The 27,593-nt window shown below is 39.6% G+C and overlaps 1 protein-coding gene across 8 annotated transcripts in view; it reads left to right on the top strand.

Annotated features, from left to right (window-relative positions):
- NCOA7 (nuclear receptor coactivator 7) overlaps nucleotides 1-27,593 on the top strand; it is a 91,134-nt gene that overhangs the window by 32,860 nt on the left and 30,681 nt on the right. For all 8 annotated transcript variants that reach the window (XM_032682092.1, XM_032682090.1, XM_032682091.1 and 5 more), the window contains one exon: nucleotides 12,254-12,507. In XM_032682092.1, coding sequence (XP_032537983.1) covers nucleotides 12,254-12,507 — 254 coding nt within the window. The remainder of the gene's footprint in view (nucleotides 1-12,253; nucleotides 12,508-27,593) is intronic.

Raw genomic sequence — 27,593 nt, 5'->3', positions numbered from 1 at the left:
CCTAGGATCATCTGAAATTTGAGCATGTGTGTTAGCTATGCTCTAAGTCTCTATGCCATTCCACTGAGGTCTGTGGGATTCCTCTTGTTGATTGGTGTGAAAGAAAATCCCAAGGAGAGCAACAGAACTGCTTAGGAATTTGGGGAGGAGGGAGATAATTGTCCTTACTTTAGAAAACGTTTGTAATGTAAATGAGCCATAAATCAATTCTCTAGGTGTCTCAATGCACTGAGTATTTTCCTGTGACACATCAGTCTCAGGCATAGAGAACTTGCCTTGTATAACACTTGTATAATACTGATAACAGCTTCAGGTTTTTACCACTGTTTTTCTGGACTGGCTGTTTTTATTTAAGTAGATGTAAACTTAACAGCTAACCAATCACAGGTAAGCTTAATTTAAATTATATTTTATGTTTCTGGCATATTTCTTTCATGGATTTTTGCTTTTGGTAATGCTTCTATAAATAAATAGCTTCAAGCTGTTAATCACATATTTCAATCAGACAATCTTTAAAAATAAAGCCTCCTTAAGCAGAAGATTTATCTCTATGTTCACTCTCTGTGTTAAAAAGACGATGCTCCTCTTTCCACCTGGACCACAGCAGGTGCTGCATGTAGCAGTTCTGCTTGCCTGAGGCTGAGAAGGATTTTTGTTGTTATAGAGGTGTTTTGTTTTACAAATGCTGCCAAAACTTTTTTTTTCGCAATCTGAAACTACAGCGTATGACTCTGGTCCCATGGACTAAAGCACTTCAGCAATTGTATGCATATGAAGAACCATACTGTTAGGTTTAACAGAACAGAGGAAGTTGCTTGTAGGAACTGAACTGTGCAGGCAGGGGTGGTGAGGGCAAGTCCAAAGCACTGTGGCTGCAGGGTGAAGTGCCAGGGCACTGCAGAGGAGGGGAGGCCAGCAGCTCCCTACTCACCTTCCATAGCCAAGAGTAGGACCCAACATGACAGGAAGCTTTCCTCCCCAGCCCAGAAGGGAATGGTCAGGTGTGGGCATAGTGGCAGGCAGCAGAACAGGGTGTCAGAGAGCACCTCCCTTATCTGGCTCAGGCCAACCAGATTTGCTAGGAGGTCGTTGTCCTTGAAAATAGCAGGAGACTGAAGATAGCTCCTGGCCTGCTTCCCTCCCACCTTCCTGTTCTGCATCTGCAGGGAGGAGGTGTCACTCAGCCTCCTGGATGTACTGCAGCTTGGGTGGTGTGTGGATGCTACAAGGAGCGAGGACACTTGGTGTTAAGCAGAGAGGTGCCTTGTGAGATCAAATTCGAGAGCAGTATACCTTTCTGGTGTCCTCCCATTATTATACTAGTTCAGAATTTGCCTGAAGTGCTGTGGGACCTTATGGACTCCTTGGCGCCAGAGAACGTGGAAAGGGAGCAGGACCTCTCGCATCTTCCTGTCACCTCTTCTTCCACTGTTCTGACAGAGGGCAAGATTTACTTTTTGTGTTTTTATTTCCGCTGCGGTAAGCAGTTCTTCTCCTTTCAACCATATACATTTTGATACATGTTGAAAGTGTCGACCAAAGTGAAAAAGCAAAAATCCAAACACTTCTTCAGTCAAAAATCAAAGCATAAATAATATAATACTTGATATAAAATCCACAGAGAAATTTTAAGATGAAGTAATTAATACACACTTTATCTCTTACATGTGTAATTGAGGACCTGCTATACTACTGTGATGGTATGGCTAATGGAAAATATCAGACCATGCCAAATTCTCATTTTAGCATAAAGTATATGCATTTGAGAAGTTGCATTGATACATACCTGCCATATGACTGCCCCATGTAGACAAGCCCTCCTTATCCTGTCATCTTTATACCTATGGTTAATGTCTTTTGACTAGAGTATTAAAAAGATGATGCCATAGTATTTTGAATAGAAGCATTGATGCAAACATCTCCTCTGGGTGTAGAGTGATTATCATTCTCACTTATGAAATATTTGTTGTGTGAGACAATATCAGTCATTATTCCAAACACTGTAGCTACAGATTCCTCTTTTTCCCCACCTATTATCGACCTGGTTGGCTGTCTTTTTAGAACTTTAATGCATGTAACACACTATTCAGTGCACTTGGGCATTTCTTCCTTGCTGCCTGTCGGTTAATGGGAAGTCTGTTCAGGAAATCCATTAAACTGCTCAGCATGCAAAATAGGTTACAAGTCATTTGAGGACAATGAATGCAAACATAGAACTAAGACATGCAGTGGGTTGGTTGAGATTTGGTTTTAGAAATTACTCTGAAATACTTTAAATAAAACCTTTTCTCACTCATGTCACTGTGCTTCTTGCTGTAAATTTGTTCCTAAATGACTGTCTGTAGGCATGTGCACAATATCCCATATACTAGGAGTTCCAGCTGTTATTAACAGAATCCTTGAGAAATATATAGTGATATTTGGATAATTCTGGCATCATTACGAAAGTTAGCATTTAAACCCAACAATTTGACTTCCTTTTTAGTGCCTTTTTTTTTTTTATAAACTTGGTCTTCTCTATTAATAATAAAAAATAAAAAGGATGGTGTTTTTCTCTGTATTTTTCTTTCTTTAAACTATTGTTTACAACTGTATTAAATCTGTAGTTTGATGCCATACAGAGTGGTGCAATGATGCAGAGAGCCTCGACATTTAAATGGTAATTTTCAAAGTAACTTTTTTAATAAAAACAAAAGCTAATGCAAAGACAAGTACTTTAATTCTCAGTCCCCTCCCTCTCTAAGATATCCCTGTTAGTAGTCATTTAAATAAAGAAATCATTAAGTTTTTTGACTTCTTAGCCGTAGCTACTTTTGGATCCCCCTGACCTTCCTGCTCGGCAAACACAGAGACGTGACTTCACTTATTGACTTGAATCACCTTACTCAACATTAAGATCCTCTTTATGAAGAAAACAATGATTTCTTCTCTGCTGCTTTTGAAGAAGCAGAATCACCATTACCTTTTTGCAGGAGGGGAACCTGCCCATCTTCCAGCCCTCGGGAACGCAAATATTCATGAAAATTTCCCATCATCAAAGCACCTTTTCCGGATAAGTGGGAAGAAACTGCCACAACTGCTTCGGTGCTCCTGTCCAGAGGTCTGTTGGGCATGGTGTGGTGTGTGCCTGGTTTGGCTTTCTGGCATCCTCTTTTTACTGGTCTCAACTAATATTGCAGAGAAGAACCAAGGCTGTTGTTTGACAAGCCCATCCATCTGGGCAACGTGCCTTTGAACTAATGCTGGTGCTTGGAGGAGCAGTCTTATCTCCTCTTTTGGCCTTCTCTTTGGGTTGATAGGAATGGTAGCACAGCCAAGTGGGATCTAATGAGGGAGTGATCCAGTTTTGAAAACAATTTATGTACTGGCACTATTGCTGGGTTATCTTTAACCGAGATAATTTCCCAGATCTGGTCCCTGTGCAGCAAAGAGCTGTGTGTGAGAACGGACATCTCCTGGGGACAGGATCAGTGGTGAGCAGAGAGGCACCTTCTTTTGCTGACAAAGTGGCTTAAGTTGCTTCTTTGAGCTACAAGCCTTGAGACAAGTCTCCTTTTCCTCAAATAGTGTTGCGCTCCTCTTGAGCCCTGGAGGGTTGCTGTGCTTTTTGCCTCATTACTGTTGCACTTGCCATGCTTTATTTCTGCCAGGGGCCAGTCAGGGATGCTCAAGAATGGGGGCAGGGGGAAAGCTGGATGCATGTTAGTATCCTTCAAGAGTCTGCCTCCAGCTGTTCAGGCTTCTGGCAGTTGGTGGTGCAGGTACCTGCTGAGCAAAAAAACCCCAAACCCACAAAACCAAAACAAACCACTAAACCCAAAAGGCTGTTGCTGTGTTCTCCATGGCCCTACCTTGATCAGTTTTCATAGTTGCTCTTTGTACCATTTTACATCTTTGGCAAACACAGCATGCCTAATCTATTTTTAACTGCTTTTCACCTTATCTGAAGGTAATTCTTGAAATAATTAAATCTCGTGTCCTTGGTACTTCTCATATAAGAAATAATAAGATAGCACTCCCTGAGGTTTTTTTTTTTCCTGGAGGTGGTTTCCAGCTATGTTACTGCTGCACAATGTTCAGCACATTTCCTGTGGATTTTGCTTTAACTGACCATTGATTTTCATCTACTCTTTTATTGCTTCCTTGTGAATGTTTATTGCTGTTTGAGTCACTGAGCACTACATTTCTTTCTGACTGTTTCCAATCAGTTTAATCAATACTAAAACTTCTTTCTGTTATCGGGAAAATTTGATACAGAGGTGATCTGATAAAGTGGGTGTGCAGCAATGACTGTATGGAGTGGTACTCATCCCCCCAAAGCTTCCCGTGTCCCTGTTGTCACCTTTGGGGTTGTTCTCAATTCTTGCACTATTTTTCCCTATGTTAATTAATTACTAATTTTAAAGGGACTCCTCTTTGTTTCATGGAATTTGAGTTCCATGTCAGTTGAGGCAGGGTGGGAGGAGTTTTGGGGGTAAAAGTTTTGGGGAAATTTGAGATGTGTTTCAGCCAGCTCGATTGTTGTGGCCATATTGTCCCCATCAGAATAATCTTAACAGTTTTTAATACAGCATTACTCTTCTGTGCAAAATCTGTGCAGCTTCTCTGTAACACCCTCCTTTGCTGTGTAACTGCAGTTCCCTTTTTCTTACTTCCCTTTACTTACTTGAGTTTCAGCCACTGATATTGAGGGAATGGTGGCTTAAGGAGCTGGCACTAAGTGTGGGAGAGCAGCTGGAGGCCAGTGCTGGCTGGAGGCGACAGGGGCAAGGCCATTCCTCCCTTGCCAGGGCTTCAGTGCAGGGAGAGTGTCTTGCTGAGCCACTTTGGGAAGAATTCCTTGCATGTGTAGGAGCGGTTTGGGGTGATTAATGAACACCACAGTAGGAGAAAGTATCTGGCATTGTCAGCAGAGGAGAAGGAGCAGGATGGGCGTGTGGTTAAGAGTCAAGTTGATATTTGTGACAAAATAACATCTGTGGTGCTAGTTTAATTGGACAAGCCTATTAAAGTGAACTTAAGGCAGAGTTAAAGGAGTCATCCAAAGAGAAGGATTTCTTTATTTTGCTTTCTGCCTAAAGCTGTTCTTTGAGAGCCTGCAATAACTGAGGTCATAAGAAAAGGAGCTAAATATATGTCTAAATCAAGCAAAATAGCTTTCAAGAATCCTTCCCATATGGAAAATGTTTTATTAAATCATTGTCATGGTAATAGAGTACTGAATACATCATAACCTCTTTTGTTAAGGAAACAGAAAAGATGGGGTTACTTTTTGCCTTTGAAAATAGAAAGTTTATCAAACTCTGTGGGAACGTTGTAGTCTTAAATTTAAGAAAATAAGAACTTTCTGACAGTTCAAAACTCTTGAGCTTGACCCTGGGAAACTGGGATTATTCACATCCCCCAAATAAACATAAAAGATGTTAGCTGGGATATTTAAAATTCCCTGATACAAGCCTGAAAACTGAGGAGGGTAAATTAACATATTTTCACTTAATCTAAAAACTTTTTATCAGAAAGTGCAGTGTCTTTAAAATTCCAGAAAAACCTTCACTACAAATCTTTCCCTCCACATTACAGAGAAACAGAGGTAGTGACTTATTTTAGTGAGCTAATGGCAGTATGAGGAAGAAAATGAACATACTCTAATTGTCGGTACAGCACTTCACTTTTTGGAGCGTGCTAACTTTGTTGAGCATTGCTGATGACTGACCATGCATGAAGCCTGGTGCTGGTATTTGTTGTAAATTAGTAACAGGAGTTCCAATAAAAGTGGAAATTTCCAGCTTTGACCTGTGCTACTAGTATTAGAGCTTTCTGTAGTTCCTCTTCCTCTGTCATGACGAATGACCAGATTATGGACACTTTGGGTGTCTGGAACCACACTGTTGTCCTTGATAAGTTCTTCAGAGTTAGGTTTTCTTGTATGTTTTCCCTTTGTAGTTAATTGTTTAAATGTCTGGTAAAAGGTGTGTTCCCTCCCTTCTATTTGCCTTAATAGTCTGTTTTAATAGTAAATACACAGCCTTGTGGCTTGCTCATTTCCAAAACAGGTCATAGACCAACCTGAAATGGCTGGTGTTTCATGGACCGTGCTTCCTTGCAGGGTGGATGCTGTTCAGTTTTAGGAAGATTTCTAACTGAGGATGAATGGTTTTGTATTTGTTTTTGGGGTGAGGTGAAAGTAGCTGCACTGGGGTAAAGTGTTACAGTCTGGCAAGCAGCCTGACTTCCTTTGGCTTGACAGACAGTAATGATTTATTTTGTCTGAAATTGCTTATTCGTATTGAATGGGATGAGTGCACAGCCACGCCTGGAGCTGGCCAAGTCATGTTGGCACCGAACTGGGTGAAAGGGGGACGGATGATCTGTGCAGGATGGAAGAGAGTAGCTGATTAGCATCAGACCAGTGGGTGCCTAGTGGGGATTTTTACTATAAGGTTTCTGTACGTAGATGTGGGTGTTTTTTGACATGGTTTTGATTTGTTTAACTGTTCTGGATGGTTGGAGAAAGGCATGTAGGGTAGAAAGAAACTAGTACATCTTATGATCAGTGCACAGATTAAAATTATGATTAAAATGTTTAATTTTGAATGAAATAATTAGGGTGTATATCATTTTCATACAAAGTAAATTAACAGGAATCTTGATGAGAACAAAACAGATTAAGATGTTTGAAGTGTTTTTAAGTTGTTTTTTTTTACAAGTTCTGTTAATCTTACTGTATATATGTGTAAATGGATTTAAAAAAACAGTGTTTGTGAACATGGTCTGTTTACACTGTGCAGGATGTTAAGCTGATTGTGTACCAGATATCAAGGCACATTTTAGAGGATGCACATTGTGGAAAATTTCCCAAAAGGAAACCTTGAGCTTGTCAGCTTCAAGATAAAATGATATCTTCTCCCTTCCCTCTTTTTTTTATACTTTTGGAGGGCCACTTCATTAGATGCTTTTATTTCAAAAGCAAGAATTGTTCATGGTATATGACTTTTATTAATCTAATACATCATAAAAAACATGCCTTATTATCCTAGGATTTTTTTAGAACATCCTATGATAAGGATGTAGTGCTCTTTGTCTGTGATATTATGTATCAGATAAGGTCCTATTTAATATTCCGATAGGCATCTCTGTTGCATAAGTGTTAAGAAAAATAAAACAGAATTTCTAGACAAAAAAGGTATTGAGATACTAAAGAAATGAAAATCTGACAAGGTCAGAGTTGCATAGCTTTACTGGTTGCTTGTAGTTTCTAGTGAAAGTTGGGCAGATTACATCACCCGTTTGTTTTTTTTTTACACTAACCACCTATCTTGTTAGTGTAATGGGAAATTCAGGCTGCTTTATCCTAAAAACTAGTTATTTGCCTTTCATAGGCAGTCAAATAGACTTGGGTCTGGTAGATGAAGTAGGGCATTTCTGGAATCTTTCCTGGCTCTTTTCCTGTAAGTCAGTGCCCAAGGTATTAAACAGTCAGTTGCAAATTTAATTTAAGTAAGCACTGCTAACCTTGCATTTTTACGTGCCTACTTTGAGATTGCATACATTTCGGGTCATTAACCTTTATTAAATGAGAATGATCTTTATGTTGCAGAAAGTTTTACTTTTTTTGTAAACTTTTGTTTGGGAAACTTTGTATTTGGACTAACTTAGAAAATGGCTTACTGGTTGATGCTCAGAAGACACTTTGAGGAGCTGGAAAAGGATGCCTCTAGAGAAACTCAGAAGAAATGTTTGACTTGTCAGAACAAATTAGCTTGAAAAATGTTATCTGGTGTCTAAATGAAATTACAGATGCGTAAGACTTTCTTCATAAACGGGAGTGTTTTTGCAGATAAGATGTTTGTTTATCCTGCCTTCCCTTTTTCTTTCTTCTCTTTCTTCCCCCAGCAACTTTCTTATTGACTGATGCTGACAGTCAAGTATTTTCTACAGTAACACTTAATGCATTCACTGGAAAAGATGCATATTGTTTTGATCACACTGATGCAGTGTGAGTAGAAATAGGGGTGCCAGTGGACACTTGCTAGTTCTCGTCTACTGAAGCAGATGATTTGGGTATCCTGTGGTATACACATTTTGAAAGGCTGATGTAATTGTAAAACATGACAGTGATCAAACTGAGGGGGTTTAATTTATTTATTTATTTGACCTTCAGCTCCCTTTTACTCTCATAACTGTTAGAACAAGTCTTAATGTTGGATTTGTTCAGACGTCCTCTTTAAAACTGAGCAAAACTACTCAAAGTCTTCCAAAATAGTTGGAAAAGGAAAAACTTGACAAATTATGTTCTAAGCCCATCTTCTGTGGTAGCTCTTGTCAAGGTTGGGAAATAGACCTGAGAACTGGGAGAAGAGCAGACGAGACCTTCAGCCTCCACCTTCTTCAGGAGGTGACAGGTTTGATATTTGCATGGGAGAAGGACTGGGAACTTGTGTGGGATATGCGGGTTGGTGTGAGAGAAGGGCGAGTGAAGGCTGAAGGAGGTACCCCAGGGGGATGGACTTTAAGATGCAGTAATCTTTCCAGCTGTACTCTTCCCATCCCACTCTCTGCTGCACCGTACCAGTGTATGTTAATAATGAACTGCCTTGTGTGTATACAGGGCTTCATATTTGCTTTACTAAGTTTTTTTTTTTTACTAAGATTTTTTTTTTACTAATTTTTTTTTTACTAAGATTTACTAAGATTTCTTTACTAAGACATTTTTTAATGTCAAAAAGTATAATAGATTTGAGGCTCCTGTTACAATTTTAAATGCTGTTGAAGGCTTGTTTTAGTTCCTTGGGATATATTAATCAAGGCTTTTCAAGAGTAAGTGAATTGGAGGGTTCAGAGTAATTTCACCAGGCTTTAGAGATCTCTAAAAGCAGCATCTTCTGAGCAGAGATCATAACCCTAGGCAGAGTTACACTGGGTATTGTCTTGAATGTCATGGATACTTGGTCCTCATTTGGTATTTTTTTCTAGTGCCAAGGTTGCCACTTTGAGAGTTGGATTGTCATGGCCTTGAATAAGAGCAATGGGCAGGAGGAGTAAGCTTGGCACCATCTGAAAATCTGATGCCTGCCATGAGAATGGAATAGAAATTATGGACTGTCAAGATTCTTGATCACTAGTATCTGAAAGGTGCCTGGTGCTCTGTCCATTTGCAGCAGCATCAGCTGTGTGCTGAGGGTGCTGTAGGTTGTGTAGTGAACTCTCAGTGGGCTGTAGTACTGGGAATTCAGCAAGATTAAACACTTTGAGGAGAAGTGCCAGTCAGTTGCATTGCAGTGAGTCAGTTCAGAAGCTTATTTCTGCTTTCCTCTTTTCTATCGCTAATGGACCAGTTCTGTTTTAGCTCTTCATTCTAAAAGTTGCCAGGGGCAACTTTGAATGCTCCGGTTCAAATGAGTATGTTTTAAGGAAAGCACCGACAGAAGCTGTTAGTATTGTCACAAGGACTGTTGACCTCTAGAGGGGTTTTTCTCTATTCTTTTTTGTTTCCCTTCCAGAAAAGTGTTCTGTGTTTCCATTAGTGGCTTTTTTTGTTGTTTTGAGGCATACATTCGTACTACAGAGAGCTTACTTAACAGTTTGTGATCAAAACAAATAGACTTTGAAGACCGAAGCCTGTGGTGCAGTGTGAGTAGAAATAGGGGTGCCAGTGAACACTTGCTAGTTCTTGTCTACTGAAGCAGATGATTTGGGTACCCTGTGGTATACACGTGGACAGGAAGGTCATTGAATCAGTAGAGTAAAAGATCAGGGATGTGGCTCATTTACAAGTCTGGAATCAGATACAACCATGATAAGAATATGCCATTTCAACATAGAGGGCTGCTTTGCAAAGATTGATACCAGGGCTAAATATACTCATTGTGCAAGCAATATGACTGTAATGTTTTGTGATTGCTACAGCAGCCTTTGATCAGGACTGTGGCTTATTAGTAAAAAACTTCCTTTGCATATGCAAATTTTCATTAGTCTAAACAAAACACTTCATTTGCTATAGAGATGTATTCACTGTTACCTTTTATAGATGCCTGTACGGTGTTTTCATGTGTAATCAGGATGGAATCCAGACAGTTGCACATACAATAAATGTCTATTGCTGTGGGGAGCGTGAATTGCTACTAGTTGTCTTAAAAATCTCTGGATTTGAGTGAATGGAGAATCCTCACTGAGTTGACTGCAGAATGTGAATCTCCTACTGTCCTATTTTGGGAAGTATTAAAGAAATATGTATATGTACATGTGTGATAGACACAGTGTTTGTAAGGCAGTATTTTGAAATGTTTAACTAGAAAGTGTTGGTCACGTATAATTTGAGAAATAGACCCTTCTCAGAGGTCTCAGACTAGACAGTCTAAACTTGGAACTGGTTTTAATGTTTTATTAAGAGAAAAGATGAGTAGGCTGAAATGTATTGCTAAAATTGTCAAATGCTCTGTGTATTTATTTTTATGTTGTAGCTTAAAAAAAATACAAATAGCATGGGAACATAAACGGTGGAAGGAAGAATCTCTGAAATTCCTGCATTATATTGATAACTTCAAGTATTGAGTTTTCACTTACGTAAACTACTGCTGTGAGATCATGTAACCTTTACACGTTTGTGGTGACTCACTGGCTGTCTGTAGTTTCTATGCATATGCATTCCTTTGCACCTAACAAAGTTTTTAGCATCAACAAGATAAATATACTACTCCCTCCCTTGGGTACCTTGTAACTAAGAAGTTAATGTGCTATAGAGAAGGGCAATTAGATAGATTAGATTTTCATTTTGTGGTATGTGTCAGTGATTAACTGGGAACTATTTTAGTGACACTGACCCTCAACCCATAAAGTCAGTCTTTGCTTTTGCTAAGCGAAGTCAGTGCTATTAGATGGTGATTTAGCAGAAAATTCTGTTAGGATTCCTGAAACATCTTTCTCACTTGAGCTGTGCTTTAAGAGGTAATTTAAATAGAAAATATTCCTGTTGCTGTACGGATAAGTTGGATGATTTATAGGCATCTCGTTAAGGTTTCTCTCAGAAGAAATCCAGGCAGCTGGAAAATGTCCTGGCACAGGTAGTTTGCTGCCACATTGGTCACACTGCAGAATGAGCTGCTGGGTGACACTTGTGAAACAAGAGTCAGCCCCTAAGAGAGTTAACTAAGATAGGCCCCCTAACACCCAGTGTACCTGAGCTACCAAGACTCATTCTGTTCTGCCCCCTGGACCAAAACTTAGAAGAATGCTAGAAGCAGTATACAATAGGCCTAGAGGTAATAAATTAGGATAAGGTAGACATTTGAATAGGAGAAACAGGCCTGGAGCCAAGGCTTTCTCCAAGCTTCAGTGAGCGAGTCAAGAACAATGGAAAGGTAGAGAGGTCAGACTGATGAAGATGAGAAGACCCCAAAACCCAGGCTGAAGGCTGGAACCCCCACTGAAATTGGGGGCCAAGAAAAGCACCACCCTAAACTCTACCTGAATTCCGCCTATCATGTGTATAGATAGATGTTGCAATCATATGAATATAAGAATCATATATGAAAATTATATAAAAACCCTGATTTTGTGTGATACCTCTGAGCAAGTTTTCTGTGGTGCAAACCACGCTTGCTCCCAACATTGTAATAAATACTTTGCTGCTCAAAAGATCCAAAGTCTCTGAGCAGTTCTTCATACCGGATTTTCAGCATCAGTTGGAGTACCAGGTGGTGTGGGTTGTGCAAGAACAGTTGTGGAATAGCATGAGTGCCAGCTAGGAGATAACCTTGGACAAAGTGGAAAAAAAATAACAAGTTTATATGAGAACAAATGGTTTTATAAAGCAGGAGCACTGGACTGTGAAATTATTATGTTGTCTGTTGCATTATAATACATTATGATCTAAGGTTTTATTCTGTGCTTCATCTTGAAAACATGATTCACTATCTTGTTTCTACATTCAGATGTATGATGCTTTAAAACAAAACAACTTTTCGATATTTTGTTTGTTTGTCCCTGTTCCTTCTCAGTAAACAACAGTAAAAACTTTATTATGTCTTTTGTTATTCTTGAGAAAGCATCCTTGAGATTATGATATAATTGAAGAGTATGAAGTAGGATGATCTTAGTTACCAAGTTACTGATGCCAGGTGTGTGGTTTTTAAAGAGCTGTAAGGAATTCTGATATTAAATTCATTTTTAAAAAGATCAAGTTAGCAAGTGAGTTAACTTCTATGTAGAGGTTGGCTACATCTTAACATTGTGGGTTTGTTTTCTTTATGCATAGTTTGAAAAAGAAAAGGCAAGTCAAACAAAACACCGAGACTGTCTCTGCCAATTCCCCTGGATCTCCTGTTTCCAAAACACCGTCAGAGAAAGATGATGAAAGTAAAGTTATTTTGGAGCAACTCAGTTCCTCTGGAGACAACTGTAAATTTCCTGGGGAAAAGGAAACTGCTCCAGACAAGGAAAAGAAAAAGAAAAAATACAGTCAGCTGAAAGACATCAGACGCACAGAACTTAAAAGATACTATAGTACTGGTGAGTTAATGGTATAGTATTTTGAAACATGTTTGGTTTTATAGCTTATTAATGTACTTTCCTCATATTCTTTAGGCCTTTCTTAAAAGGATAATCGACTTTAAATATCCTTCCTGTAAAAGCAAATAGAATTATATAGTTGTAAATATCATCAGCTTCTAACTTAAACCTTGCAGTTCTCAAAAAAAAAATGTCTTGCTTCTCAGTTCTAAAACTCAGTGCTGTTATAGGCATCAATTAGTTCATTATCGGATTTTACTTCAATTAAAGATTTCTCTTTAATGTTTTGTGGTATTTGGGTTCAGGTTTTTTTGTGGGGTTATTTGTTTCATAAATTGATGTATACCATTTAAGACTTCAGTCAATTCATATTCATGTTTGTCTGTTGAAATGTGAGAAAGTAAGTAAATTAACTACATATTTTTAAACAAGATGTCAAAGGGCTTGTGTGATGGAAAGCTTGCTTCCCTCTCATCCCCCCAGCTGTATGAGTAACTCAGTTAATTTTAAATTCCTTTTTAGATTTATTTTTGCAAGTAATTAAAAAAAAAATTCTGCATAAATATACGAGATGAGCCATATACACATCTCTTTGCAGTTCTGGATTGTAATTTGTTAGATACTCTAAGTAATTTTAGATATGATTTATGAAGTACTTCTAGTTCCAGATTTTCTCTTGGTATTTTGTTAGAATGAATTCTTAGATTTGGGGAACTCTGGTTCCATCTTGTAAGAAATTCTTTTTTAAAGAGAAGGAAGGGAACAGAAAATTGTAGCTACCCTCAAAGCAGACTTCTTTACTGCTCACACAGTGAGTGCATGAATGGCTGACTCCTAAGGAGGAGTCCTCTTTAGGAGAAAAAAAGAAATCTGCAGCAAAAATGTTGTTATGCGTTGACTGGTGCATGTGGACTGGCCCACAACCAAAAAGTCTCTTTTATGAGGCAGTACAGGCCTTGCCATGAAGAAAATGAACCTTGGAGTAATGTTTCTTCACAAGCGCAAGAGTTTACAGTGATTTATTGATCAGCCTGTACTTTTTGGCAGATTTGACTGTGATGAGATCAATAATTTGGAAACTAAAAGAAAACTTTCTTATCTTTGTCGGAAGTTCTGACCACGCTGTTCTTGATATAAAATCTGTAGAGGAAAAACTGGAGAGTTGTTAGTGAATGCACCTGTAAATTCTTTTCTCTTTTAGTAGCATGCTGATATAAAAGAAATCCAAACACACCAAAATATAAGCTTCTGTTGCATTCCCAGTAAAATGTTTCTGCTACAAGCAGTGATTTATTTTTGGTTTGTACCTAGAGGAATTTGGGGTTTTGTGGCTGAACTTTGTTTGTTTGGTGTTTCAGGAGTTTAATTAAAAAATGCTGCAACAGTTGACACTTGGGATGGCGAGATTAGGGTCGATGTCACTTAAGAGTGTGGCCAGGCTGGTGAGGGACGCTGTAAGGCTCTCCAACTTGTCTTTGACTTATGATCCAACAGTCAGTACAAACTCAGATTTTACTAATGTTTGTTTCATAAGCATTCCTGTGTTTCATGTGTACTGGCATCATTACAGGGTGACTTGAAATGGTACTGGCCATCATGTAGGTGTGCAAAGCTTCTGGGTTCTGCAGAAATGCAGAATTTCTTTTGAGAAATAAAATAATTTAATGCTGCTGTTGAGCTGAGCACAGACCCGACTGACAAAAACTCAGAGAGATGAAAACCCCTTTCTTGTTTAAATGCCAGCTTTTGGTTGTTCCTAAAGAAAGACGTTTACCCAACTGGAGCATCAGATTGCGGAATTGAAAGTTTAAATAGATACAGAAAACAGTGGATTGTGAAACAAGGGCAGCAGCTCTATGTTCCCTGTGCAATTTTCAAAATTAAGTCACTTCAGTAGAATTGCTAGTCGTTGCTATAGTGTTAGAAAGACTGCGTGTCTTGTATGTGCCTTCATCCACTGCAGCTACTACTCACAGGGCTTACCTGCTTAGCTGTTTGTTACTGCTGTTCTCCTGAAAGCTGCCACCTTTGCTAACACACTGAATAGTTTCCAAGAGCTGTCTCTACACCCATAGAGTCTGAAGAGCTGGACTTGTTAAAGTAGTTAACCTTTTACCTGCATGTGGTGTGGCAGAGGACAAAACAATCTGTCTCGGTGAGCTGAGTTCTGCCAGAAGGTGTATATTTGACAGTTCTCTGCTGGAAGATGTGTTAGCTGCCATAGTGGGAAGGTACTGCCAAATCTGTAAGGACTTTTATCTTTTAGTCATTGATACACTTCCATATGAAAGTGGCTGAGAGGGATTATCCATGCATATGCATCTGTCTTCATTATTTAACATCAGGGATACATATATCTTGTTTTTCCCCCCAACATGTTTTTTCTTTCCCTTCTGACTTGTCCCTTTATTGATGTTTCTGAGGTGTTCTGACTAAAATGTGCTTTCTCTCTCTGTCTCTCTCTCTCCCCCTCCCTCTCTCCCCCTGTTAACCATTTTTCTAGTTGTGTTTTCACAAGGGCTTGGGGTTCTTGATGGTTGTTCCTTCCCAACTACCCGGCCTTGAGTAATGTCTAGAACATGGCAGTGGGATTGGAGCTAGGTGATCTTTAAGGCCCCTTTCAGCTCAAGCAAACCTATGATCCTAACTTTAAGAAAATCTGATACAGGAATTACTGGTTTTCTTTTTTTTCTAAATACTTTCTGCACTTTGTCAAAAAACTGAAGTTTTCCTTGTCAGAAGAAAAATCTGTTAGACATAGCAACAGCCTTGCATATTCTCATGATATATGTACTTTATTTTGTGGCTTAATGGAGGTCCTGTCATAAGACAATATGAATCTAGAAGAGTTGTGTCAGTCAGTCTAACAGAGTGAAGACCACTGTCCTCTGAATAATCTCCCTTTCATATTTTACAGGACAATAAATCCTTCTTTATTTATTGTGCTAAGGGATGGGGGAAGGAACATCACATCTGAGTTCAGTTTCTTCCTTGCACACCACATCACTTCATTAGAAGCTTGTGAATGTGTTGGCCTTTATGAATCTGGAAATGCTGACAGTGACATCCTGACTTCCACTTTGAATACCGTGCCTTTTAATAGGTAACATGCAGGCATGACGTTGTCAGGAGGAGTTTGTTGGCTCAGTAAATCCCTCTTCTCCGGTGGAAAGACTGTAACGCAACTTCTGAAGGCTGTGCAGAACTGCAGATGGTTGTTGTCCCTGAGTGTTTAAAAGACTTTTTGTTTATTTGAGGAAGGTGGAAGTGCAGCGGTGGAGTGAGGAGCTGCTCGCCTGGTGTTCAGGTGCGACGTTGTGTTAATGGCTGCAGCCGGCGGGTGGCACCGCCGAGCCGAGCAGGAGGAGGGTGCACTCGAGCATCCTCTAGAAAGGGATCCTCCAGCAACCCTGTCTCAGCCAAGACTCTTCTATACAGCATATCTGTTAGTATTGTCGTGGCACTGTTACAAATAACTTGATGGTACACAGTATTGATCATTTCTCTTAGGGCACTGCAAAAGAATGAACAGGTCCTACTCTTCCTAAGGTTTCTCCAGCGTAGCCTCATATTTTTGTTTTCTCTTAGCATTTGCACTGTTTTTCAGTGTCACTGTACTTCTGGAATAATTTGTACCATTCAACCTCCAAATCTCACCCAATAAGACATTGCTTTGCAGATACAGCCCTTGTTTTTTTGCCTTAAAACAACAGAGATGCTAATACTGCTTGTTGTTTGTTCCTGAAGACCAATGGAAATGACACTCCTTTCTCCTTATTTTTACCTCCTCTCTTGGCTTATGTGGTAGTCTGCTTTTTAACTTTGTCTTACCCTTTCTGCTGTTGTTGCTGCAGAAAGCTGCTTTCAGATTTCCAAGGATATGTCTGTCTGGTACAGTGGAGTGGTTCTGTAGGCAGTCTGGCTGCTATACTCTGTGCCCAGGATGCTCCCTCTTTCTTCTTGGGATAACCTAGTTGACCTACTTCTGCAGTATGGCTGCATGGTTCAGATACACTTTCTCAAGGAAGTCTGTTTTTGTTGGAAGATGTTGGCTTGACTTCTGTGAGATTAGGAAACCATGATTCCTGTCGGGAATTGCTAAACTGAATGAAAATATTTGTCTGTGTTTTGCCGCTGAAGACGCTGAAACAGTGTCTGTGTGTGACCTTCTGAAAGTAGTCAGTGTAACAGTGGTCAAACACAACACTAAATTTCATCGATATACTTATTCCAGCATGATATAATATGTCCTTCTATCAAATGTTCATAATATTCCTAGATTCCACTGATTTTGCTTGAGAATATAAGCATTCGACATATGTGAGGAATTAGTCTGCATTAAAGAATACGTCATAAATAAAAGTTTGGTTTAGGTGAGTTATCCCACATCACAGAGTTACTTTTGTCAATAAAATACAGTCCAGTTGACTACCTTATTGTTCTACTCTGTAATCATAAAGCCATCCTTTCTCATTCACTGCACGGTGTTCGATTTCTGCTGTGAGTGGGAGGTGAGATTAACAAAACCTCTTCTTATTGTAGCTCTGATTTCTATCCCAAACAAAGAGGAGTCCTGAACATCACGAGAAGGAAAATAGTATGTGCCAGTTTAATGAGATAGTGTATCGTATGTTAAGCAGGAGGTGCCAGAGGCAGAAACCAGAAGCCTTTCTTTGACTTACACTCCCTACCATCACTGGAGCAGGGGGCAATACAGGAGCAGCACAGCATGTGTGCAGTTACCAAGCCTCTGAATGTTCTGGGTAGCTGGCCAAGAACAAATTTTAGTAAATAAAATAGAGAGGGCATAGCGATTTTCATCGCTCATAATGTGTGAGATTTGCCGTGACTGGCACAGAAACAGCAGAGGCAACTCCCATGATGCCAGCAGTACTTACTCTGTTTTGAAGTTGAAAGTTACTTGCCACGCAGTGAAAATTTGTAGAGAATTTAAATTTAGTAAAAAGGCAGGGCACTTACTGAATGCACATTACATAATAGCTAGGCCTGATAAATAGGCTCAATCCGAAGTGGACTTTTCAATATATATTGAGTTGAAAATTTAAACTTCCTTCATTTAATGAGTCCTGTTTTTGTCTTTTGTATTACCTAGTACAAAACAGTAGGATGCAGTTGAGGACCTAATTAAAGTGCTAGTCATAAAAAGGTAAAAAGAATTTTTAAAAAAGAGAAAATCTTTACAAATTCTTACTGGTAATTAGCTAACAATAATCAGCCCTAATCTCTGGTGACTTGATTTGGTGAGCCCTATTTGTGTAGCAAAGTATTTTCTATTCTAAGTAATCCAAGTAATTTAAAAACTGGTCTACTCAGTATTGTGTTGTTGCTTAATACAACTATAAGAGGAACAGGATCTGAATTTTTCCAAGTTCTGAGAGCTTACTGTAGCGTTTTTGTTTCAGTTTGGCTTCAGACAGCAAAAATGAGAGTAAATACAAAGAGGAGTGAAAAGGGAAATAATTTGTTTCTTCCAGAAATAGCATTAAAAGTAGTATATATGGTTATAATTGCCTGTGTAGAATCACATGAAGGTTGGAATAACTTGCATATGAGTGTAAACTGGATGTAATGGGCAGTGGCTGGTTGAGAAGCTTCAGGAAGCTGGTTTATTAGCACTGGCTGTGGAAACCATGTGGAAAGAATGAAGTGGACAAATGACTGAAAGGCAGCTGTTTTCATATGACTCGTTTTGGAACAAGAATAAATGATCATGAATCCCAGTGGATCAGTGGTAAGGCTACCAGGTTATATTCAAGCTGTGTTGTTAATAGATGTTTACTAGGAACAGTTGCACAGAGAAGGGGCACGCCTTGTTCACAGGCAAGAGAATTTGATTTGAGCAGTAAGTACTAGTAATAATGCTGTTAGCATTTAAGTTCTGAAAATTTGGATGGAAACATCTTAATGCTGGGCAGGTGTGGAATCCTCTTCAAATTTTCATCTTGATGGATAAGCTCCTGTTTGTTGTAAAACTAAGTAAAAAGATGCAAATAATTGGCACTTGGTTGACTTACATGGCATAGCCTTCCCAGGCAAGCTTTGTGTGTACAAGCAGCAAAATAAATGAAGAAAAACAGCTTGTGTAGTGTTAACAGTTTTCTAAAATGCCCATGTTTTGTCTTGTGATGCCTAAGTATTCCTTCCCTCATACCTGCTTTGTTGACAGGTTGATTTTTCTCACTCTGTTTGTCCTTGAGTACCTGATGTAGTGGATAGTCAGAAATTTTACAGTGATACTTCTGTGATTGGTGCGTTTAGGTACTGACACTTACCTGAACAGAATTCACAAGTAATGCTGTCAGACTGCAAAGATCAGTAGGCAGCTTCTTGTCCACCTATCTCCAAAATGCTCTTCAGCCTGCTAACACTCAAAGTGAGTACAAACTCACTGAATCTTCTTTTCTGCATCCCTTCATCTCTTGAAATAATCACCAACTCTTTTTATCTCCACCTTTGCATAAGAAACCTGGAAGTAGATATAATTATCACCATATCTGTCCCAGAGTCCACTTTCATAAACAGTTAGAGTCACTCTAAGGTGTCTGTGCTGCCACTAAAAGAGGATGTGCTACCTGTCTTACTCCTGAGCCCAGCTGAGTGGTGCCAGTCCTAGCCTTCAACTGTCACCAGCCCAGAGAGGCAGGACCTGCTTTCTCTAGGTTGGTATCTAGTGACCTTGACCAGTGCTGGGCTGGTGGCAGGAACATGTGGAGGAAGAAGGTTGGTGGAGTTGCCACTTTCAGCAACAGCTTCATCTTAGGTTGGTTTAAGCTCCTTGTGGCCCTGTGTCCAAATTCAGTCTCACTTCAAGAAATTTAATGTTGAGTTTACTTTCAGGGGGAGCTGTACAGAGACATTTGCATTAAGGCTTTGTTACCATCAGGGTAAATTCATTGAAGAAATTAAAGTTAGGTATGTGAAAGGTTGATTTTTAACCATTGCTTAGTCTGAAAAGTCTATGTGGTGTTTTTTTCTAAAAAAAGAAAAAGCAAAAACCACCACAAACCAAAAAAAACCAACCCCACAAACAAAACTGAAAAATATGTGCTATAAATTACATGTTGGAATTTTTAGTGTTTTCTGATGGAAGTCTTTGCTTTTTCTTATTCCCACTATTTTGTTTCTTAACTTCATCTGAATGAACTCCATCCACGCAGAGGCCTGAGAGAGGTGGTGTGAAAACTTTTGTTCCTGTGCCTGGTTTTCCTTCAGTAACTGAAAACAGGATGTAGAGTTTACTAAGAATTGGGTTTCTGGCCACACAATTAGATACCAAGTGTCTGAATAGCCCAGGCCAGTGACAGAAAATAAGAACAGCCTTCTCTCTCTGATCTAAAGATATGTGTGGCTTTCTTCTTGCAGTTTGCAGTAACACAGTGTATTTGGGTAGTGCGTTCAAAGATCAAAATACTTCAGCTAGGCTGTGTGGATTGATCCAGTTTATAAGTTGATACCACAAACACCTGCATGGAGTATATATATCTGCGGGTGACCAACTTAGGCAGAAAAGCTCTTACACATGCAGTGAATAATGGGGGGAAAGAGTATTCAAGGAAGCACTTACCAGATACTTTATTAATGTGTGTATCAAACTGAAAATGTAGGATTTTTTTTTCCCTCTGATTTTTAAATAAAAACAGGGAAATTAGTTGGTTATTTCCTTCTTTTTTCCCCCCATGTAGTTCACCTTGCTATTTTTTGAGGTGTAGGACTTCTTCTATTTTAAGTGTGTGGTCACTGTTGCTATGTGATAAGACAGCTGAGACCTCACTGGCTGATAAATCTGGCAAAGCACAAAATTCCTTCTGTCCTGCAGCTCCAACTGGCTTTTTCAGTGCACCCATGAGGGCCTTTCTTCCTACACAAATAAACAAGGAGAGCAGGATATTGTAGAGGCAGACTGTCAGACACAGGGATTTTGGCATAGATTGAATGGTTGTGAACTAGAAACTGGAAGAAATGATGACAGATGGTATGAACAGCTTCAAATCTTGAGTCTGCGTGTTTCTTACATATGAGTAAAACTGAAACTCTGGATGGGGAGGAAGTTTCTGGATGATGAATCTGTGAATTGTCTTGCTCAAGTTGGTGTTTCTGTGGAAGGTTGACTTAGCACTGTATATTTGTATAATGCTAATCATGCTAGTGGGGAACTGCCAAACAGGCTGGAGGATACAATAATGCAGTTTTGGGATTCTTGTGTACGTACCTAAGTGTACTCAGCAAGTTGGTAGCAGCCTGTGATGAAGTTTCTGTTGATGCATCTTTGCTTTGACTGCTATTCACACTTCTTAGACTGAAGATAGCATGTGTACCTGGATGCTCTGTAATTACTTTCCTGATATCCATAGACCTCATGGATGGTAGCTATTTAATCTGCCCTTAAGTAGGAGACATCCATTGCTTGCAGGCCATCTTTTGTGTGGCTGATAAATGTTGCTCATAAACTTTGCTCTGAAGGAGAATGAAGCACTTGGCTGAGGACAAGGTATTTGGCTGCTGACAGCAGTTAACCTGAGGTGGTGCTGATGTCAAGTAGGACTTCAGTCAGTCTCTGGATAGCTCAGATGAACAACGTGCTCCCAAGTCCACCTTACACAGGCTGTTGCAGGTTGGTGAAATAGCAGTGGGGAAAGACAGTTTGTGGTCAATTAAAAGTAGGTCAGGAATAGTCCGCAGTTTTGATGACACCACAGAGTAGTTACCCAGAGTGCATGGGAACAAGCTCCTGTCACAAAAATGATGATCACTTCCTATTGTTACAGTCATGTCAGTATTTCACTGTGACTATCCAGGGCCAGAATAAATACATGTTTTTAAGTACTTCCACAGTAAGTATAGTTAGATCATGTATGTGAAATGCAGGAGGACACTTACAAATATTTTTCCATTTGCAGTTCTCTGTGGATTTCCATTTCAATGTTAGACTTAAAACTTTCTGTAACAGATCTCCTTTCACCATTTCCACATCTTTCAGCAGTGTCACCATTGCTTTGCCTGTACACAGGATGTACAGAAAGAGACCTGTCTGTGAAATGGAAGGCTAAAATTATCACACATGTCTTTGTGTCCAGGCATCAGTAGGAATTCAAGACAACCTTCAGTAAAGAAATTGTGATAACAGATCAGACATACAACTGATATTGAAGAGAGAAATCAGTTGTCCTTTTCTAAAGGAAAGAACAGAATTAGGACCTGGATCTACCACCCAACTGCTTCAACTGTGGTGGAGTGTCTTGAAAAATCAGTCCCTACTCACTGCCACATTCGCATTCCTTCATTCTTCCCTACCCTATCCCTCTTTTCCCTCTCTCATCCTCAGTGCTGACACCAAGCTTGGTTAAATGCCACCTTGCCCTGAGAGGATTAGGCAAGTTGGGATAGAGTGAAAGTTCATAGATTGGAGTAGGATGAGCAGAAACTAAAGCTAGGAAACTATTTACTGGTTTAAAGCATAATCCAAAAAATTAATCTCCCCAGAAGTGAGGAACGGAAAACTTGGTTTTGTATGATAATGTGGGTTGATTCAAATGTACACTGCTGAATTTTGAAATAGTGTTGCACAGGCTAAAACCTCACATATGAATGTGGTGCATGGTGAAGAGCACTCTATAAAATGTATGAAAAGCTCATAGGAACATGATGAACTCTGGTGTTAGGGCATATAACTTGTAGTTCCATGATGCTTATACTACCGGTTTATTCATGGTACTAGAGGAGCCGCTTGTGGTCTGGATCTTGTTCTCTGTTACAGTAACAGTTGTATAGTTCCTTAAAGATAGTAATTGTTGTATAGTTTCTTGTGGGGACTAAACCGATCAAGATCCACTTTAAAACTAATGAGAACTTCCCTGCCTCATTCTGTCAATCGTTCTTACTGCTCTCCTGTCAATGAATTACCTGATTTTATGCCATCTGAATATTTCTGGTTGTCCCTCACAATCTTAAAGAATAATAAATAGGTTTCATATGTCTGTGTTTCCTATTTAAAATTTCTTTGTTAAAGTAACCCACGCCTGATGGAGTCTACATCCATATGTCCGGTGGCTATCGTTTTCTTAGGTGGTAGTTCCAAGTACAGCTGAGTGCTATGAGGAGCTGGATGTTCCACAATGTGAATTAATGCTTTGCTGCTGGTGGATGCGGAGGTCTTGTGCTTCCTCTCCCTGCTTGGAGCAATGTTTTTTCTATCGCTCTGAACTGACACTGCCATTTATCAGGCCACAATGTAAATGTAAACTTAAAAATAAACTACTGAACTGATTTTCTAGGCCACTGCACCTTCACTGGAGTCAGTTCAGTAGTTGTGTGGGTTTTGTTCCTGTTGAATCCAGTAAATCGAAATCAAATGATTCTTGACATGCAATTCTTTTGTTTTCTTTCAAGTATTTGCATATGAGGGAGTTTGGTTTGTCCTGTAAATACTTTCCTCTGCATAAGCAGTGTTGACTCTGCTTTTGAGTGCAAGGTATTGTACCATTACTTTTAGTTATTTAATATAGTCTAAATACCCCCCCAAGAGCTGTTTACATTTCCCCCCCCCCCCCCATTCTTCAAAGTTTTCTCCTTCTGTGTAAGGAAAATTACTTTATCCAGTGTAGATTTTTAATTCCTGTGCCACTTTTATTTCTGCCTTTCATTTGTATAGCTGCCTTGAACAAATACTTATTTGGGAACAGTATCTCTCATACAAATTTTAAAATAATAACCTGATTTATAATATGAAGCAAGGCTACCTCTACAGTGAAGCTCTTTGGCCAGCTGCCATCATACAGTCTTGGACAAGTCACAGTGGTCTGCAGATGTACAGCTTGTGTTTAACTTTAGGCAGCTGAGCAGTCCCTTTTGGTTTTGACAGTACCCTTTACCTGTGTTTGGTGTTTTGACAAACACTTTCTCATATTACAGTATGACAGTGTGAACTGTCAATTCCAATAAATTAAGAAACAAAACTTCAGTATGCTCTAGTGTAAAATGTTCAAGAGAGATGCACTTACTTCAGAGCCCTAAATTGCTTTTGAAAAACCGGACCCAGGCACGTGTGCAAATCCTACCCAAAAAGCAGCTGTGATTGGTATCTCAACATCAGATAAATCTCCTCCAAGAGCAAGACCACATATGGTTTAATAATACAATAAACAACTGTTAGGTTTTTTGCTCAGTATGTATTTCACCCTTGTGTAAGGAGGTGTTTGGTTGTGTCTGCAAAAACCTTGTGTACAGAAGTATACCAGTTGCATCGTGGGAACTTGGCTTAAAGATTGTTATCAGCTGTTCCCCAAAATGTGACTTGCAGAAATGAGATTGTTTTGTCTTACCTATTTTTCTTTTGCATCTTGAAATGCAAACCACTCCTTTAGAGAGATGCTTAGGATAATTCCATTTTTGTACATTACATTCCCTAGGGACAAGCAGAAGTATTTCTTGAAATCTAACCAGCTTTTTAAAAACAGTATTGGTATGTTCCGTCTCAAACCCAAATGGGAATGTGATTTTTGTTTTGATCCACAGACAGCTAAAAGTGATGTTTGCTCATGCGCCCAGTCTATCTCTGAGAGTCCTAGGACACAAAACGTTTGCACCATGTTGGTCATTTTCCATGCCACAAAAGAAAAGGATGTGACACTAGGTTACTGAGGGGTAAAGACAGACAGATACAGTCAGTGCAGCTAGGAGCTATTCTTCTGTCCAGACAATACATAACATAACTTGTTCCTAATATGTATTTAGTAGCAAAGACTGATCCTTGTCAGACCTGAAAAACATGTTGGTGGTCCCAAAGACTTCTCTGATTTTTCCATCTATGTTCACTGTACTGTCAGAAACCTCTTACCTCTCACAATAGCCTTGTCTTGCTTGGTTTTGGCTACAAGGGACACTTCACCCCCTGCCTTCATGTTCTCTCCTTCCTTCTTCCTCGTGACTCCAAATATTCACATTGCAGATAGGCTGCATTACATCTGCAGAAAGGTGGGAGAGAGCTCCCTGGGAGTCACTCATCTCCCTTTTCCCCAGGATAAGTTTCACAGGAGCTGGAGGCAGAGGCTGTCCTGCCCATCAGCATCCCTTATTATCAGAGGATGAGTTGTCCAGTCTCCATCAGCAAGGCACATGCATCTAGAATGGCTTTCTCTACAACCTTGCTGCACTTTGGCAAATGTTGCTATGACCTATTTCTTAAGTTCTCGTCTCTATGTGCAGAAGTATGTCTGTTTCCTGTCTGATAAGAGGTTATCAATTGATCTGCATCATGCTTGTGTCTTCAGACAGTCTTAGAGCAAATGCCAGCAACCCTTCACCTTTGCCTTTACTGGACATCCTCTGCATGTCCTTCCTGTGCACAGCCCTGCGCATTCCTCTCCTTTCAACTTCCCTTCTGACCGTCACATTCAGTATAAAGAGCCTTCTAGTCATCCTTCTTCAGTGCTTTTCTCTGGCTGCTCAGTGACACACCATTTCAGCAGTACTCTGATTTTAGTACATTTCAACTGTTGTCACACAGGACAGAGATTTCCAGCTGAGATTTAGAGCTAAAGCACTGTGCTGTTGACTGTATCTCACTGTTTCTTTACAATAATGTTCATATTTTCCCCCTGACAGTTGAAGTGCGTGACCTCCCTCTGAAATTGAGTGGAGGGGGTGTTTTTTGTATTCCACTTCCTACTTCCCTCCCTTTTCCTCCCTTTTTGATTTGTTCTGATCAGGGAAATGCTATTTTCCTATTGCAAAAGTTTCACTGGTGAAGGAGCACAGGTGTGGTCATAATGGATGACAGTTGCCTTTTTGTTTCGAGGGACTTCAGCAGTAGTGAAGGAGGAAACCAAACAAGAAAATGATTCAGTACAGTAAAGTATGCAGAAGTGAAGGTGAGGGCTTGTCAGAAGATTGTGGGGAAAGTGGGAAGCAGAACAAAAACAGACACCTGAGTTGAAAAGGTATAGGGATTTTTCTTTTCTTTTAATATGTTAGCAGCACACTACCCAAATCTGAGCAGGGACTGTTTCTGTCTAACTCACTGCTTTTCTTCAGGGAGATAGGTCTGATGAGATAGCCAAAAAACCTTTCTATGGGTATACCCCTTAGTGCTGCAGCTACCTAAGGGGGGAATGGGGCTGGGATAATGTCTGTCTCAGAGTCTGCTGCATCCTCAGGGAAGTGCTGAAATGTTAGAGTGGGTGGGAGGTGTCCCAAACCAGGAATCTGGCTCCTGTGGTGGTGGGGTTCACTCACATGTGACAGGACCTGAAAGAGCAACTTTTTATTTTAAACTAATAATTGCAATGTGAATGCTGTTCAGTTCATTTCAGGAGTCATGGGAAGAACAGAGAGGTGCTTTAAGTCACAAATCATCCTATTCACTAGTCTGCACATAACAGAATTGCTGAAAGTTATTAAAAAGTCAGTGTAGAAAGTAGAAATGGAAAAAATTGTTCAGACAGACTGATTTGTCTTCCTCCTCTACCATCCCAAGCAGGACTTTCATATTCTTGAGATTTCTGAATTTCTCCAGAATGACTTAAGTGATACTAACCCCGTCTCTGTCAATGTAATTGGTATCAGGTCTCATTCACTGATAAGGGAACTACTCCAGGAAGCCTTGTTTGCTTAATTTCTTATCAGTACTCTGATTAGGTTACTCTGAGTGATAACTCTTCTCCTCTGAATTTATTGCATTTTAGATTCTTTTAAGCTACCTGCAGATTTTCACTCCTTTGTCCTGGTGCTTGGCTAGACTGTGGTAATATAGTTTTATTACTTCTAACATCTGTCATAGAGATGTAGGACTGGAATGTCCTAAACCAGCAATGACGTACTGAGTGGTGTGGAAAAGTATGACTGCTGTGTGATGTGGAAAAATTACCAGTACATACAGATTTAAGGAAATCCTTATTATGTCACCAGCAAAATTAATATTTTTTTCATATCTTAAAAGTCTGTGCTTGGTTTTACTTCATCCATCTTAAAAAGGATATAGTAGGAGAAGAAAAGCTGACAAGAATTATGGCCTGTGTGGTCAGAGAAATTGGAAAGAGTCTGAAGTATTGGCCTGAAAAATGAAATAACTAAGAAACGATGTTGGAAATCTGTGACATCATGAATGGTATGCAGAAGGTGAATGATGACTTGTTCACCCTTAAACTAACATTAATTATGATGATCAGTGAAATTAAGTATAAAGTGCAAGAAGGGAAGCACTAATTTGTGTAGCACATCATGGAAGCGATAATTTATGTAGCACATTGTGGGGTTCACTGGCATAGGGCTGGTGTGGAGGTCTTGAAGGGACAGGGCAGTTGAGTGAATGCTGCTACTCTACTCTGGGAAATTTATGATTTCTAGAAGGGACTAGTCAGGGGAAAGATTCATCTTATTTACATACAGCCTAAGTCTTTGGTAAGACAGAGATTAATAAGTAAATTGGACTTTTGCGCTAAGTATGCCATTGCCTCTATCCTCTCAGGATACTGAATTTGTTTGCCAGGTGTGGGAAATGGTCAGTCCTTTGGCCCCTTGTTTACTTCAGCATTTCTGCTGGGCTACCAACATCAGGACCTGTCAGGCATGTTCAGCTTGTCACTGCCAGCACTGTGAAACCTTGCACTGATTTTGACTGGCAGCAGGTTAGTCTGTAACACTGGTGGTGATGGTATTGTACATCAGTGTGGGCAGCCCCGGAGTCTGCTGATGCTCCTTGACCTATTCTATCTACTTATAGAGCTATTTACACAGTTGCAGAGGTGTAATTCTCCTATCATGCGTCAAGGTCTTTTGTATGATAAACTGATTAACCTCTTTATTATACTCCTTCAATAGTTGCTGTCCAAATTACTCTTAGGTAACTGGTTTTTGTAAGGTTTCCCTTAGCACTGCTAAATGAAGTGTGAAGAGTCTGCTAGGAAACTGAGATACAAATACATCATTAAGAGCAGAAAAATTCCCATTCTAGACCTGTCTGTTTTCAGTAGGCCTGTATTTCATTGCCTGTTCTCTCTTGGCATTCTTCTTCTCTCTGCTCATTATTTTTTTTTTTACATAATTCTTATTTTGCATGTTTCCTGGAACCA

This window comes from Chiroxiphia lanceolata, chromosome 3 (genome assembly GCF_009829145.1).
Source record: "Chiroxiphia lanceolata isolate bChiLan1 chromosome 3, bChiLan1.pri, whole genome shotgun sequence".
In the NCBI taxonomy this organism is placed as follows: domain Eukaryota; kingdom Metazoa; phylum Chordata; class Aves; order Passeriformes; family Pipridae; genus Chiroxiphia; species Chiroxiphia lanceolata.
This window is presented reverse-complemented; position numbering and strand designations above follow the sequence as displayed.